The sequence below is a fragment of the Canis lupus genome, chromosome 30 (assembly GCF_003254725.2).
Source record: "Canis lupus dingo isolate Sandy chromosome 30, ASM325472v2, whole genome shotgun sequence".
Taxonomy (NCBI): domain Eukaryota; kingdom Metazoa; phylum Chordata; class Mammalia; order Carnivora; family Canidae; genus Canis; species Canis lupus.
The window spans coordinates 37,374,888-37,388,966 of NC_064272.1; the positions used below are offsets into that span (position 1 = coordinate 37,374,888).

The 14,079-nt window shown below is 50.0% G+C and overlaps 1 protein-coding gene across 3 annotated transcripts; it reads left to right on the forward strand.

Annotated features, from left to right (window-relative positions):
- The first annotated feature begins 573 nt into the window (after positions 1-573).
- TBC1D21 (TBC1 domain family member 21) lies at positions 574-13,623 on the forward strand. Of its 3 annotated transcripts, none has more exons than XM_025472220.3 (11): positions 574-816; positions 7,720-7,827; positions 7,959-8,092; positions 9,078-9,172; positions 9,475-9,585; positions 9,706-9,806; positions 10,683-10,779; positions 11,329-11,429; positions 12,379-12,495; positions 13,071-13,154; positions 13,482-13,623. In XM_025472220.3, the coding sequence occupies exons 1-11, from the start codon at positions 757-759 to the stop codon at positions 13,512-13,514; spliced, it is 1,041 nt and encodes a 346-aa protein (XP_025328005.1). In that variant the 5' UTR covers positions 574-756; the 3' UTR covers positions 13,515-13,623. The 3 variants fall into 3 exon arrangements, with proteins under 3 accessions (XP_025328005.1, XP_025328007.1, XP_025328006.1); XM_025472222.3 differs by having other exon boundaries at positions 9,475-9,581; positions 9,747-9,806; XM_025472221.3 differs by having other exon boundaries at positions 7,959-8,062.
- The last annotated feature ends 456 nt before the right edge of the window (positions 13,624-14,079 follow it).

Below are 14,079 nucleotides of genomic sequence, written 5' to 3' on the forward strand. Positions count from 1 at the left end.
ATACAGAAATCTCTGCGACACCTTCAGAGAGCACAGTAAGATGAGATCTAAGAGAGCTTCATTTATTCTTCTGTTCAATTAGATCATTCATTCAGTCATGCAGGCACTGTCTTAAGAGCTCTGGATATAAAGATAAATAAAACTGGTCTCTAACCCTAGAAGCTACCATCCAAATACACATACTGACACTGAGTCACCAGGAGAGTTTTTCAAAATATAGTTCCCTGGGTCCCCAACCCAGACAACAGATTCTGAATCACTGGAATGGACACCCACGAAACCTGAAGCTCAGATTCTAGGTGTACTCTGGGTTTGGGTACTCATCTGTGGGATGATAAGGCGAGGGAGCCTAGAGGAGGGACAGCCAGAGATAGGGAAGAAGACTTCCTGGTCCACCTCCCCTAGGAAGCCTCCCCTGACCTGCCCAGCACACTGATCTGCATGTTCTCTGACCCCAACCTCCACCGCACATCCCGTATGTCCTGTGATTTAGACTTAGTTGGTTCCTGGGTGTGTGTTACCTCTGAAGCTGAGGGTTCCTTGTTCCAAGGTCATTGTGATGAGGGTTCCAGGGGACTTGTGACAGACGCTGCCTGGCTCTGTGCAGGTGTGGGAAGTCAAGGAGAGGCCCAGGTCCTCCTGGGAATGAAACTCATCCTCCAAAAGGAAGATCACTTTCCCCTTCTAATTAAGCATCTTTTAGGGCTCCAAGTGAGCTCTGGTCAGAAGCTGCTTTGAAGACAGCCAGCAAGCGCCATGACCACCCTCTCTCCTGAAAACAGCCTTTCTGCCAGGTGGTCAGCCTCCTTCATCCTGGTGCGTGTTCTTCATCAGCTCCAAGTCCCTCCCTCCCCAACTTCTGGTTTGATTAGGGCCACCTTTCCTCAGTTGGGTGGGAAGGATTAGAACCCTAGGCTAGCCTACAAGGTTGAGCAGGTTAAGCTGTACCTTGACCTCACATTAGCACCAACAGCAGGACTGAAGTACACAGACCCCCTTGCTCCCTTTCACCCTTCTTTCTAAGCCAGTTAACTTTCCCTATATGTGACATTCTAACTGTAATGAGTTTTAGGCTTGCAAGTTCAGTCTTGAAAATGCTGATAAATTTTCCTTGGTGCTTTTGCCAACAATTTTGTTATGCTGCCACCAGGTGACAGTAATGCCTTCATTAGTGGGTAGTTTCAAGCCCACTTGATAAGATACATCTATTCATTAAAGTCGGCCTCAGTCATAAAAGTTTTCTACACGTATATTTTTCAAAATCATAATAACTAATTATAATGACCTTAACCGATCTCAAGTTTCATTAATCATATTGATTAAGGAATTATACCTAAGAAAGCAGAAAGGCAAAATGGGCACCTCTCCCTGAGTTTTAAATGTTTATGGCTTTATTGCAAATTATCACCAGGTCTTGATTTGGATTTTCTTTATATTTTTACTCTTTCTCTGAACTTATATAGTGATAATAATAAAATAACAAACTAATAGCCTTTAGTATGTACCATAACCATTCTAAATGCCTTATTTATAGCTGCTTATTCTCATCATAATCCTACATGAGGTGGATGATGCTATTATCTTCATTTTATGAGAAATTTGAAGCACAGAGACTAGGAACCTTGCCTAGAATCACACAGCTGATAAGTTGGCAGAGCTGGTATTTAGACCCAGACTGTGGAGTCCATCTTTTAAATCAGTGATTCTCAAAGTATGATGCCCAAAACTACAGCATCAGCATCTAACTGGGAACTTATAAGAAATGCAGGTTCTTTTTTTTTTTAAGATTTATTTATTTATTTATTCATTCAGAGAGAGAGAGAGAGAGGCAGGCAGAGACACAGGCAGAGGGAGAAGCAGGCCCCATGCAGGGAGCTCGATGCAGGACTTCATCCTGGGTCTCCAGAATCACGCCCTGGGCTGCAGGCAGCGCTAAACCACTGCGCCACTGGGGCTGCCTGAAATGCAGGTTCTTGATCCCCAAGTGTTCTGAATCAGAAAGTCTCAGGGTGGGGGCCAGTGATCTGCGTTTTAACTCACTCCAGATGAGTCTGATGCACAGCTAACTTTGAGAACCACTGTTTTAAACCATTCATTTAATCACTATGCTATATTGATGATACACCCCCATGTCTGGATTCATAGTAATCACCCAGGTAACTTACAAGTTGCACATATGCCTCCCCCACCACAATTTTAACCCTTCTTCCCTCCTTGGGCCACCCTGCTCTCCCCTGGGTGAAAATCACTGACATGATGAGCCACTCTTACTTACTGTTGGGAGTATATCTTGTCCCTCAAAAGAACCAGAGTAGGAGAGGTTTAGAACCATAAGCAGCCCTTCCTAGGCCTACTGGAGGCTCTGTGGCTATGAGAATTCAGAGCAGCATGGCATCAAAAACCCTGCTGAAAGGCTTGCCTTATCCTCTGATATCTCTCTTATTTTACTAAAAATACTAAAAATCCTTACCCCAATGATGCAGCATAGAAGGAGGGCGGGGAGATATGTGCCTGCAGCTAAGCCCTCTGGTAGCAGGAAGATGTTAGAGAAACTGAGCCACTTAGGATTCCTACTTCTGGGCCCCTTCTCTAGAGGAAACATGGCCACGGTTTGCTGGTGGAGAGCTTTAACCTATTTAAGTGCACCTTAAAGGTGGGAGACTTTCACAACTGCTCTACCCAGCAGTACTCTTCCTAAGAGACTAGAAAAAAAAGCTACTGCAGAGCTGAAGGGTATCCAGCACCTCATGGACTACCTATCACCTCATCCTGAATCACTAGATCATTGACCCAGATGGTGGCACAGGGTGTTAACAGGTTAGTGGAGGAAAGAATGGGGGAATATGGGAGGATGAAGATTGATTTGAGAGACCATTGAGTGGACGCTCTCTATTACTTCAAAGGACCCCAGATATAGATTCTATGATTTCTGGCATAGACAGGTGGTGTGAATGTACCGGAGAAGAGAAGGAGAGGACTTCTGTGTTTAAATATTCCCAGGTCAGGGACGCCTGGGTGGCTCAGTGGTTGAGCATCTGCCTTTGGCTCAAGTCATATCCCGGGGTCCTGGGATGGAGTCCTGTTTCTCCCTCTGTCTATGTCTCTGCCTCTCTCTGTGTGTCTCTCAGGAATAAATAATAAAATCTTAAATAAATAAATAAATAAATAAATAAATAAATAAATAAATATTCCCAGGTCAATAAGGCTTTTTGTGTTTGTCCTTGGAGATGTTCTTGTGGTTGGCCTGTAGTTTGCTTAGGTTTGCCCACAGAAGTGGTGGACATAGAGAAATTGAGTTTCCTGGAAGGAGAAGTCATGACTTTTTGTAAGCAAATTCAGCCACAGCAAAGTTAGGCAGATGCGCAATTGTTGCAGACAGAGGTTTAGTAATAATATGAATTCACCGAGCACGTAGCAAATGCCTTCTTGTGATGTTTCCAATGATCCCTGCCTTATTGTGTTGAAGTTATATCTTTTATCTTGGTTTCTGTGCGTATTAATTACTTTGCCATCCTTTCATTGTTGAAAAAGAGGGTTGACCCTCTTTTCATATCTTTGTTTATCATTTATTTTTTAATCTTCCTATGCCATTAGATTTTAAGGTATACTTTTTGTTAACAGCTTGTATCAGATGTATATTTTTTATTCAAGCCGAAAATCCTTGCTTTTTACTCTCCCTGGTAGCATGGAATTGGGGTTAAACACTCTTGGTTCTTGCACCTGGCTTCAAATCTCAGCTCTAAATAATCCTCCTCCAGCCTCAGTTCTCTGATTAGTAAGACAGTGTAATAACTATACCTACCTCATAGGAGGTTGCAAAAATTAAATGATAAATATAAAATGCTTATGACAGTGCCTGGGCCATCATCAATGTTTGTAACTCTTTACAACCAGATAATTTAGTTCATTTATTTTCATAATTGATTTATTTGACTATCATTTTTTATACTTTATGCTTTTATGAATTCCTTGTTTTTTCCTGTATTATTTTCTTTTACTTTTTAAAGTGAATTAGGGGCACCACAGTGGCTCAGTGGTTGAGCATCTACCTGTGGCTTGGGTCATGATCCTGGGGTCCTGGGATCAAGTCCCACATCAGGCTCCCCACTGAGAGCCTGCTTCTCCCTCTGCCTGTGTCTTTGCCTCTCTCTCTCTGTGTTTATCATGAATAAATAAGTAAAATCTTTAAAAAAAATTTTTAAGTGAATTAGAAGGAAAAAGCCCTGTTCCTATAAATCTCTAAATTTTTTTGTATATTTTTTTATTGGAGTTCGATTTGCCAACATATAGCATAACACCCAGTGCTCATCCCATCAAGTGCCCTGCTCAGTGCCTGTCACCCAGTCACCCCATCCCCCCGCCCATCTAATTTTTAAAGTTAAAAAAAAAATGTATTCTGACTCTGTCCTTCAAACTACTAAAAAAAATTAAATTTGTAGTTAAAATCTTCCTATAAAAAAACACTCAAGGCCTATGGCTTAACTGGTTAGTTATACCAAATATTGAAAAAAGAAATAATACCAATTCTATACAAACTATTCTAAAAAGTTTTTTTTTTTTCTAAAAAGTTTTAAAGGGTATTTACATCCCTGGGAATACATCCCTGCTCATTCTATGAAGCCAACATTACCTTGATACCAAAATCAAAGACATTACAAGAAAAGAAAATTATAGACCAATATCTTGCACAAACATTGATGCAAAGATCCTAAATAAAATTTAGCATATAGTATCCAAAAATGTATAAAAAGGATAACCTATTACCAGTGGGTTTATCCAAGGAATGCAAGGCTGATTTGACATTCAAAATCATGCAATATAATTTACTATATTAACAAACTAAGAAATGAAAAACCATATGATCATTTCAACAGACGAAGAGTATCATTTGAAAAAATCCAATAGCCATTCCTGATAAAAACTCTAAGCAAACTAGGAATGCAAGAGAGCAAGGTTCCGGTGAGAACATAAAACAAAACAAAAAAATCAATCAATAAATAAAAGGCATCCAGACTGGAAAGGAAGAATTTAATCTGCCTTTATTCGCAGACAACATGGTCACCTATGTCAGGGCTGGTAAACTTTTTCTGCAGAGGTACAGATACTATTTTAATCTTTGTGTGCCACATATCTCTGTTGCAACTACTTAACTCTGCTATTTTAGCATGAAAACAGCCATAGACATGAATGAATGGGCACGGCTGTGTGTCAATAAAACTTTATTTTTTTAAAAAAAGCAAACAGGGGAGCCTGGGTAGCTCAGCAGTTTAGCACTGCCTTCAGCCCAGGGTATGCCTGTGTCTCTGCCTCTCTCTCTCTCTCTGTCTCTCATTAATAAATAAATAAAATCTTAAAAAAAAAAAACAGGTTGCAGACTAGATTTGGCCCATGGTTTGTAGTTTGCTAGTGTTGACCTCTATAATAAATCCCATGGAGTCCACAAAAGCTACTAGAACTAATACATGAGGTTAACAAGGGTGCAAGATACAAGATCAACACATAAAAATCTGTTGTATTTCTATTATACTAGCAATGAACAATTGGATGTTGGAAATTTAAAAATAACACCTTATACAATAACATCCTCTCAAACCAAAATATTTAGGGATAAATCTGACAAAATATATGAATAGCCTGTATACCTACAAAACAATGCTGAGAGAAATTAAAGAAGACCTAAATAGATGGAGAAATATACCATGGGCCAGAAAGCTCAATACTGTTATCAATTCTCCCCAAACTGACCTATAAATTCAGCACAATCCCCATCAAAATCACAGCTGTCTCTACTGTAGAAATGGATAAAAAAAAAAAAAAAGAAATAGATAATTGACTAAGATTTATATGGAAATGCATTGCCAAAGTTCATGTATCCCCTTTCATAGTTAAGGACCCCAGGACACAGCCCAACTTTGCCTGTTCTCTCCTACTTCCTGCCACAGCGCATGCGGAGTGTTGCAGTCTGGATATAGGCTGAGGAACATGATGGCCATCTGAGGGATGGAAGCCTGTCTCTGCTCTGCTCAGATGACGGTGCCTGTGCAATTGGGGCATGGCATCAGGACAGATCCCGCCCGCTTCCCAAGGTTGGGCCAACAATGAGGGTAGAATTTTTTTATTTTTTTATTTTTTTTAGTATCTTCTTGGGCCCCTGTCTATTTCAGTTTAGAAGATAGAGCATGTATGAGTTACTATGCGGATCAATCCATCCCTATCAAATGTGGAGTTAATGGAAATTACCCCAAATCTGGGCCTGTGGGCTGATACTTTTTGACTTTCAGTGCTGAAGTGACTTCTAATAGTTCTCCTCTCTCATGGTCAGTGGACACAGCATCAGTTATCACATGGGGGCTTGTTAGAAATGCGTCATCTTGGGCCCCACCCCAGACCCTCTGAGTCAGAATCTGCATTTTAAGAAGATTCTCAGGTGACTCGGATGCAAATTCAATCTGAGTCACACATGTGCACATTCAGGTTATAACAATGAGGAGTTGGGAGTGTACATAGCAGACGTGTCTAGTCACGTGCCAAGCTCTGTCCATCCGCACATCCTCATGTCTGCAATGTAGCATTTCAAGATCTGCTTCTCTCCATTGGCAGATTCTTCTAGGAAGCTTCCCCCATTCTGACAGGAGCTCTTACCTCCTGGTTACTGTCTTGTGAGCATCTTTTTTTCTTTTGAGCATTTTTAATTACTTTGCACGCAGTGCACTTACCTCCCCTCATCCCACACACACACTCACACACCTCCCTTATGTAAACCAGAAACCATTTCTTAGGATGAACTGTTTTACTCTTCCAGGAAAGGCTGAGGGGAGCTCATGAGTATGTTTAATTAGTGCTTATTTTGTATTTTTCCACTCTCAAAACAGTAGACATTATTACAGAAAAGTTTGAAAACACAAGAAAAAGGAAAAGATTATGTCGATTCCTATTTTTCAAAGATAATAACTCTTGCTTTAAAAAAAAAGATTTTATTTATTTATTCATGAGAGACACAAAGAGAGAGAGGCAGAGACACAGGCAGAGCGAGAAGCAGGCTCCATGCAGGGAGCCCGATGCGGGACTTGATCCTGGGACTCCAGGATCACACCCTGGGCTGAAGGCAGACGCTAAACCGCGGAACCACCCGGGCTGCCCCACTCTTGCTTTTGACATGTTTTTTTTTTTTTTTAATCTTATTTTATTTATTTTTTATTTTTTATTTTTTTTATAACAGAGTTTCTATAGTGGTTAATTCAGTACGCATCAGAGTATAGAAGGTGTAGTTCTCATACTATGTAACAGGCATATGGGAGTATAGCACATAGAGAGGCTAGAGGCTAGATACTGAATGTATAATTTTGTATTTTGCTTTTTTTCTGTTAACATTTTAATTTTTCCAGGTGATTATTCATTTCCTGTAAGCATCACTTTTTATGCCTCACAATATTCCATTGAGCATATAAATTATAGTTTACTTAACTCTTCCCTTATTGCATAATGCTTCGAGCCCAGGCAGTTCTCATTTTGGTAAGTAATGCGCAATGAAAATTACTGTGCATTCAGGGTTTTTCTATAACTTTGCAGTGATTTCTTCAGGATAGATCTCTAGAAGTGAGTCACAGGTGGGGAACTTGATTTATATTGCAAAATCCAGAGTATAGCATGGAACAAAATCACCCTCAAAAGAAGAGTCAAAGGTTCTTAACAGAGGGCTCAAGTGATTGTCCTTGCCAGGTGAAGAGAAAACCACCCATTGACAAGACAGAATGGGATGGCTTCTTTGATGAGAACGGTCTGTTGGCCAAGTCACGAGACTTCATTTGCGTGAACATCCTGGAGAGGGTACGGTCCCCAAGGCCTTGCCCTGGCACTGGAGGGCATGGGTGGGCAAGGGGCAGTCACAGCGTTTGGAGATGTCCTCTTGGCAGGCATTTGGAGGGCCCATGACCTCTCACCTCTCACCCCCACCCCAGGGTCTGCACCCCTTCGTGAGGACAGAAGCCTGGAAGTTCCTCACGGGCTACTACTCATGGCAGAGCTCCCAGGATGAGAGGCTCACCGTGGACAGCACAAGGAGGTGGAACATTCCAGATCCTGTCGCGGGAGGGTGGGTGGCAGTGCAGGCGGGAGGGAGTACTCACCCTAGTCTGACAAGTTCAGTCTTCTTCCCCAAAATGGATTTCTTATCTTATAGACAAAGCCTCATGTGCTCCTGACCCATGGCCCAAACAGGAGGTGTTCCAGCACCTTCCCGCCCAGCTCCATTTAGCAGCCCACAGACTGCCCGTCATGGGCTTCATTCCAGCAACTCCTCTTCCCCATCCCATCCTTCTCTAGGGTCTACACAGCCCATTTGAGGTGAAGATTCATGCACAAAGGGCCAGTGGAGAATAATAATCCAGGGCAGTAGGGGAATTGAGGGCCCCCTAGACAGCTCAAGAGTCCATGTTAGCTCCCCAAGGCTGCTGTAACGGGAACCCCAAACCAGGGTTTTGCAACGACAGAAATTTACTCTCCCGGTTCTGGCTGCCAGCGTCCCCAAAGCAAGGTGCCAGCAGCGCCACACTCCCTGAAGGCTCTAGGGAAGAGTCCCCCCATGCCTCTGAGGTCCTGGTGGCTCCGGGTCCTCTGATCTCTGCTACCGTGGTCACATGGCCCGCTCCTCTTCCCTCTGTCTCTCCTCTGTGTGTCCCTGTGTGTCCTTAGAAGGACACTTGTCATTGGATTCAGGGTCCACCCAGATAATCTAGATGGATCTCATCTCGAGATCCTTAATTACATCCGCAAAGGCCCTTTTTCAAATAAGTTCACGTTCACAGGATTCAGTGGTTAAGGCATAAGTGTATCTTTTGAAGGGTCACCATGCAGCCTCCTACTGCACCCAAGCACCTTCTAATGACGGACACTAGACCTGCCTCACCCAGTCCTCCCTCTGGGGGCACATCGGGATGGAGCATGGTTAGGGCTGGTGCAGGCGGAGTTGAGGGGAGCAGCCCGGGGAGGGGGCACAGCCCAGCAGAGAGCACCGCTCAGACCGCCCGTGACTGGCCCGGAGAAGGCTGCGTCCTCCAGCCTCAGCTCTGTCCCCACAGGAAGAACTATGAGGCCTTATGCGAGATGTATGAAAAGATTCAGCCCCTTCTGGAAAACCTGCACCGGAACTTTATGGAGACACGGACTACCATCGGTGAGCAGAGGTCGGTGGGCAGGGCTGGCAGGGGCCAGTGCCTGCCCGCCCCTCAGTCACACCCGGGGCGGATGGCTTCCCCGTTTCCTAGAGAATGGCCTAGTCAAAGATTTGGAGGTGGGGACAAAGCCAGGCAGCCCAGGGTGTGGGGACTTGATGGGCAGAGCCTCGTGGGCCCCTGTGGTGTCACAGCCGCCTCCGCAGGGGGCCCTGAGTCCTGCCTCTTGGTGAATAAACCCATTCATGCCCCCTCTGCTGGAGGCCATCTGGTGCCACCTACCTGTCTATTGTCCTCAACCTAGCATATGACATTCAGAAACTCTACGACAAAGACCCACTAGGCAACGTCCTGATTGACAAGAAGCGACTGGAGAAAATCCTGCTCCTGAGTTACGTCTGCAATACCCAGGCAGGTGGGCCACAGGGCTGAGCCTCTCCTCAGCCGCCGCCTCCCATCCCTTCCTGGAATCCCTTCCCAGCCCAAGCCCCGGCTCACCCGGCTCACCCCTCCTCGCTGCCCCCCTCCACCCCAGAGTACCAGCAGGGCTTCCACGAGATGGTGATGCTTTTCCAGCTGATGGTGGAATATGACCACGAGACCTTCTGGCTTTTCCAGTTCTTCCTGCAGAAAATGGTGAGGGCAGGGCCCGAGCTCAGGAGCCACCTCCCTGCACTCCCCAGGCCCCTGGAGGTTAGATAGGCAATGGCAGGGCCGGCTCTTTCCTCCAGCCCTGAAACGACCCTCTGGGTCCCAGAGGAGCCCGGGGAAGGTTTTGGGATCAGGGTGGGGGCGCTGTGTGTGTTGCAGGCACTGGAGTTGAGGAGGGGGCTGGAAGGGTGCTCTGGGTCCAGCTCTCACCAAACATTGGAAGAGTGTATGTAACCAGCCAGTCCCAGTGATGGCTCCCTCTCCGGGCATTCCCCTCCCCAAGCATGGCTCTGCTCCCACAGATCCTCCAAGGCTCCCCGTCGCCTCCAGAATAAAATCCAATAACCCTGGCCAGGCATTCAAGGTCGATCTTTGGCCTTGTCTCTCACTGCTGCCTTCCCGTGACCTGCACTCCAGGCAACCCGGGGGGACTCGGGATCCCCCAGACGCACCCCCAGGGATCCGGTCGAGGGCTTTTGGGGTTGCTCCTCCCTGGAACCCCCGTGCTCTGTGGGAGGCTGTCCAGAATCTGCCCTCACCCCTTCCTCCATCCCTGCAACAAGGTGTTCACTGCTTTTTCCTTGTCCCGCTTGGTTCTGACCCACTGAGCATGTGCGGAGGCGGAACTGGGCCCGGTGCATCACGAGGCGCACCTGAGACCCCTCTGGGTCCCCACCACACACACACAGGTCATACACGTATATACAAAGGAACACACCCACATACACAGATGACACGCACGCGGACACCCAGGCTCACGCGGAGACATGAGCCCAGCCTGGAGCCGAGCAGCTGGTGAGGCAGGCCGGCCCTCAAGCAGGGTAAGACTCGGTGGCCCTCCCTCCCATCCATCTTCCTCAGGAGCACAGCTGTGTCATCAACATCGGAGTAGGCAAGAACCTAGACAAGCTCAACACCCTGATCAACTTCCTGGACCCCATGTTTGCTGAGCATCTACGTGAGTGGGCCACCCCCACCAGCCTCCTGCAAGTGTACATCTCCCCCGACAGGCAGGCCTGAGAAGGGCCAGGGACCCAGCCCCAGGCAGCAGTGCCCGGTCATGGGACCAGGGTGCTTTGGTCTTCTCTCCAGGCCCTGGGAGGAGGGTTCATCTAGATGGGCTTGGCCTCTGGACAGTTGAAAATTCACCCCAGGGGCACCTGGGTGGCTCAGTGGTTGAGTGTCCCCTCAACCTTCAGCTCAGGGCGTGATCCCAGGGTTCTGGGATTGAGTCCTGCATCGGGCTCCCCGCGGGAAGCCTGCTTCTCCTTCTGCCTGTGTCTCTGCCTCTGTGTGTGTGTCTCTCATAAATAAATAAATAAAAATTAAAGAAAAAAATCGCCCAAACATTCTCTGAAGATGGAAAGTGAGAGCCAGGCATCTTGGACTTCCCCGTGTCTGCGTGCCCTGCCGTTGGGCCTGTCTGTGTGCTCTTGCTCTATCGTGTGCCATTCCCATTTCCCCTGACCTCAGCTTCCAGGCTGACACCCCACTGTTCTCTCCACAGGAGGGAAGGGTGCGGGGACTGTGCAGTCCCTCTTCCCCTGGTTCTGTCTCTGCTTCCAGCACGCCTTCAAGTCCTTCGACGATGTCTGGAGGCTCTGGGAGGTGAGTCCTCTTTGGACAGGAGGGCTAGGCCCCACCCCTCCTTCAGCAGGTTGAGGTTTATCAGGCCAGCACCCCTGCCCCTGCCTTATTGAAGGCGGCTAGAGCATCAGCGCATCCATTTGTTCATCCAGTCCCACCAGGACCTTCTGCGGGGCAGTGAGGGCAGAAGGAGGGGCCTCCAGGCCAATGTGGGTGGAAGCCTGGCCCACCTTCCTGCCACCCTGCCCAGCCAGGCCTCCCTCTGTTCACTTGGCCCAGAGACCCCTTCCCCTGCCCTCCCCTCCATTGGAGTGCTGGCTCCCTGCTAAGCCCTCCGTCCTGGAGAAGGAGAGGCCCTCCAGGGCAGGTCAGAGGTGCAGTTCTTTGATCCAGGGCCCTTGGCCATCAGCAGATGAACCTCCCTGGGAAGAGCCCCACTGCTCACTCCTGCTCCGCCCAGCCCGACACTCAGCCTGGCATTCAGTGCCCCACAAGTCAACCCCTACCCGCCTTACCCCTCCCTCAGGGCCTGCTGGTTTCCATGCCCAAGTCCCTGGCCACCCCTCAGACCCTTGGTGACACCCCTGAATCGTTGACTTACCAACCGTTGCTTTGCCAAAGCTCCACCCAAATAGTCACCAGGCCACCCTCTCTCCCTCTCTTCTCCCCTCCCCTCCCTCCCTCTCTCCCTTTCTCTTTCCCTCCTTCCCTCCTTCATTCTCTCCTCCTCTTCCTTCCCTGTCTAGCTAAGGAATTCCCTGAAGCCTATTTCTCTGAGTCCCCCAGTAGCTGGCACAATGGCCTGGGACCCCAAGGTAGCACTTGCCTGAATAAATGAGCGAGCCAGCAGGGAGGCCCAGGGGCGGTGCCCGCAGGCGGGCATGTGGTCAGCGGGTAGCTGGCTCACCAGTCTAAGGGGGCGGCAGGCTCAGGCCGGAGGCCCCGACGGAGACTCACGGGCCGCGGGCAGGTTCTGCTGACAGGGAAGCCGTGCAGGAACTTCCAGGTGCTGGTGGCCTACAGCATGCTGCAGATGGTGCGGGAGCAGGTGCTGCAGGAGAGCATGACCAGCAATGACATCCTCCTGGTGAGAGCAGCTCGGGCCGGGCCAGCCCCCCTCCTCAGCACCCCGGGCCGTCCCAGCCCTCCCCCGGGCGGGACTTGTGATGCCCTGAGCACTGTGATGGTGCTTATACAGACCAGCTCACGTGAGCCCACAGCCAGCCGGATGCATCAGCCGCACTCCTATGTGGCAGAGGGAGAAACTGAGGCCTTGCTCTAGGGCCTCACAGTGAATCCCTTGGCCCTAGGTTCCCCTGTGGGAAAACACTGAGAGGTTTCTGACATTTCTAAAAAGCAGCTGAAGTCTAGGTTAAAAAAAAAGTCTAGGGGGGCAGCCCAATTATAAAACGAGTCCCCCTTAGAAGCTCCTGACGCCGTCAGTGGAACCCGGGTCCTCCCTAGAGCCAGGCAGGACAACAGCACTCGCCGTCTGCCCCCAAACACCACGTTCCAGTGGTGAGATCTCGGGGCGGCCCGGCTGGTTGGGGAGGGATCGGGTGGCCCAGGCGACTGTCGCAGGCAGCGGCCACGTGCCCTGGAAGCAGCAGGCAGCCACCTGTGCAGGAGGCCTGCTTCCTCCCGGCTCCTCTTCCCGCGCAGGCCTGCAACAGCCTCATCGACCTTGACGCTGACGTGCTGATCTCGGCTGCCTGCTTGGTTTACGCTGAGCTCATCCAGAAGGATGTACGTTGCCCTGAACACTTGTCTTCCTCCCCCTCCCCCTCCTCATCCTTCCCTGACCTTCCCGGGGCGGCCGGCACAGGGCAGGCACACCGGGCCTCCGAGGCACGGCGAGGGCCCGCTCTCTGCCACCAGCCCGCGGGGTCACCTCCTGCCTGCCCAAGGGGACTGCGCTGCCCAACACCGCGGCCCGGGGTCCCTGTGTCCATCCCAGCAGACGGGGCGCAGGGCTGGGCGCCCAGGGGCTCAGGACAATGTCACTGGCTGGACAGTGCGGGCAACAGACGGCCGGTGGGCCACCTCACCCTGCCGGAGCCTTCCTCTTCCCAGGTTCCTCAGCCGCTCAAGGACTTCCTTCTCTGAGGACTCGCACGACAGGGGCCTCGGGCCGCCTGCCGGAGGGGGCTTCAGCCCCGAGGTCCAAGGGGGCGTTGGGGTGAGGGCGCAGGGAATACAACGACCCGAGACGCGGCCTCTGCAGTCCCAGTGCGGCCCGGTGTCTCCGGGGGTGTCTCCGGGGACGTGTGAGCGCGGGAGGGGCGTCCGGCCAAGGCAGGCCCGCGGGGGGCAGAGGGCGGGCACCCGGGAGGACCCCCTCGGCGGCTTGCCCAGGCTGCGGCGGCCCCACGCGGGCCCCTGCGGCGGACGGGAACCACCGGAGAGCCTCCCTGCTCCCTCGGATCCAAAGCCGATGTGTCCGACAGGCTCGGCCCCAGCAGGTCCCGAGCAGGAGGCCCCACGCGGCTCTGGCCCGGCCCGGCCCGGCCCCCAACGCCGTGATCGCCCGGCCGGGGGGCTGCGGGGCCTGGCCGGGGGTCCACGCAGGTGGCAGCCCGGGTGCCAGGCTCGCGACCACCCCCTCCTGGCTCTGAGCCCCACCGTCACGCTCCCAGGTCCGAGGAAGGGCGCCTCGGACGAAGCCTCCACT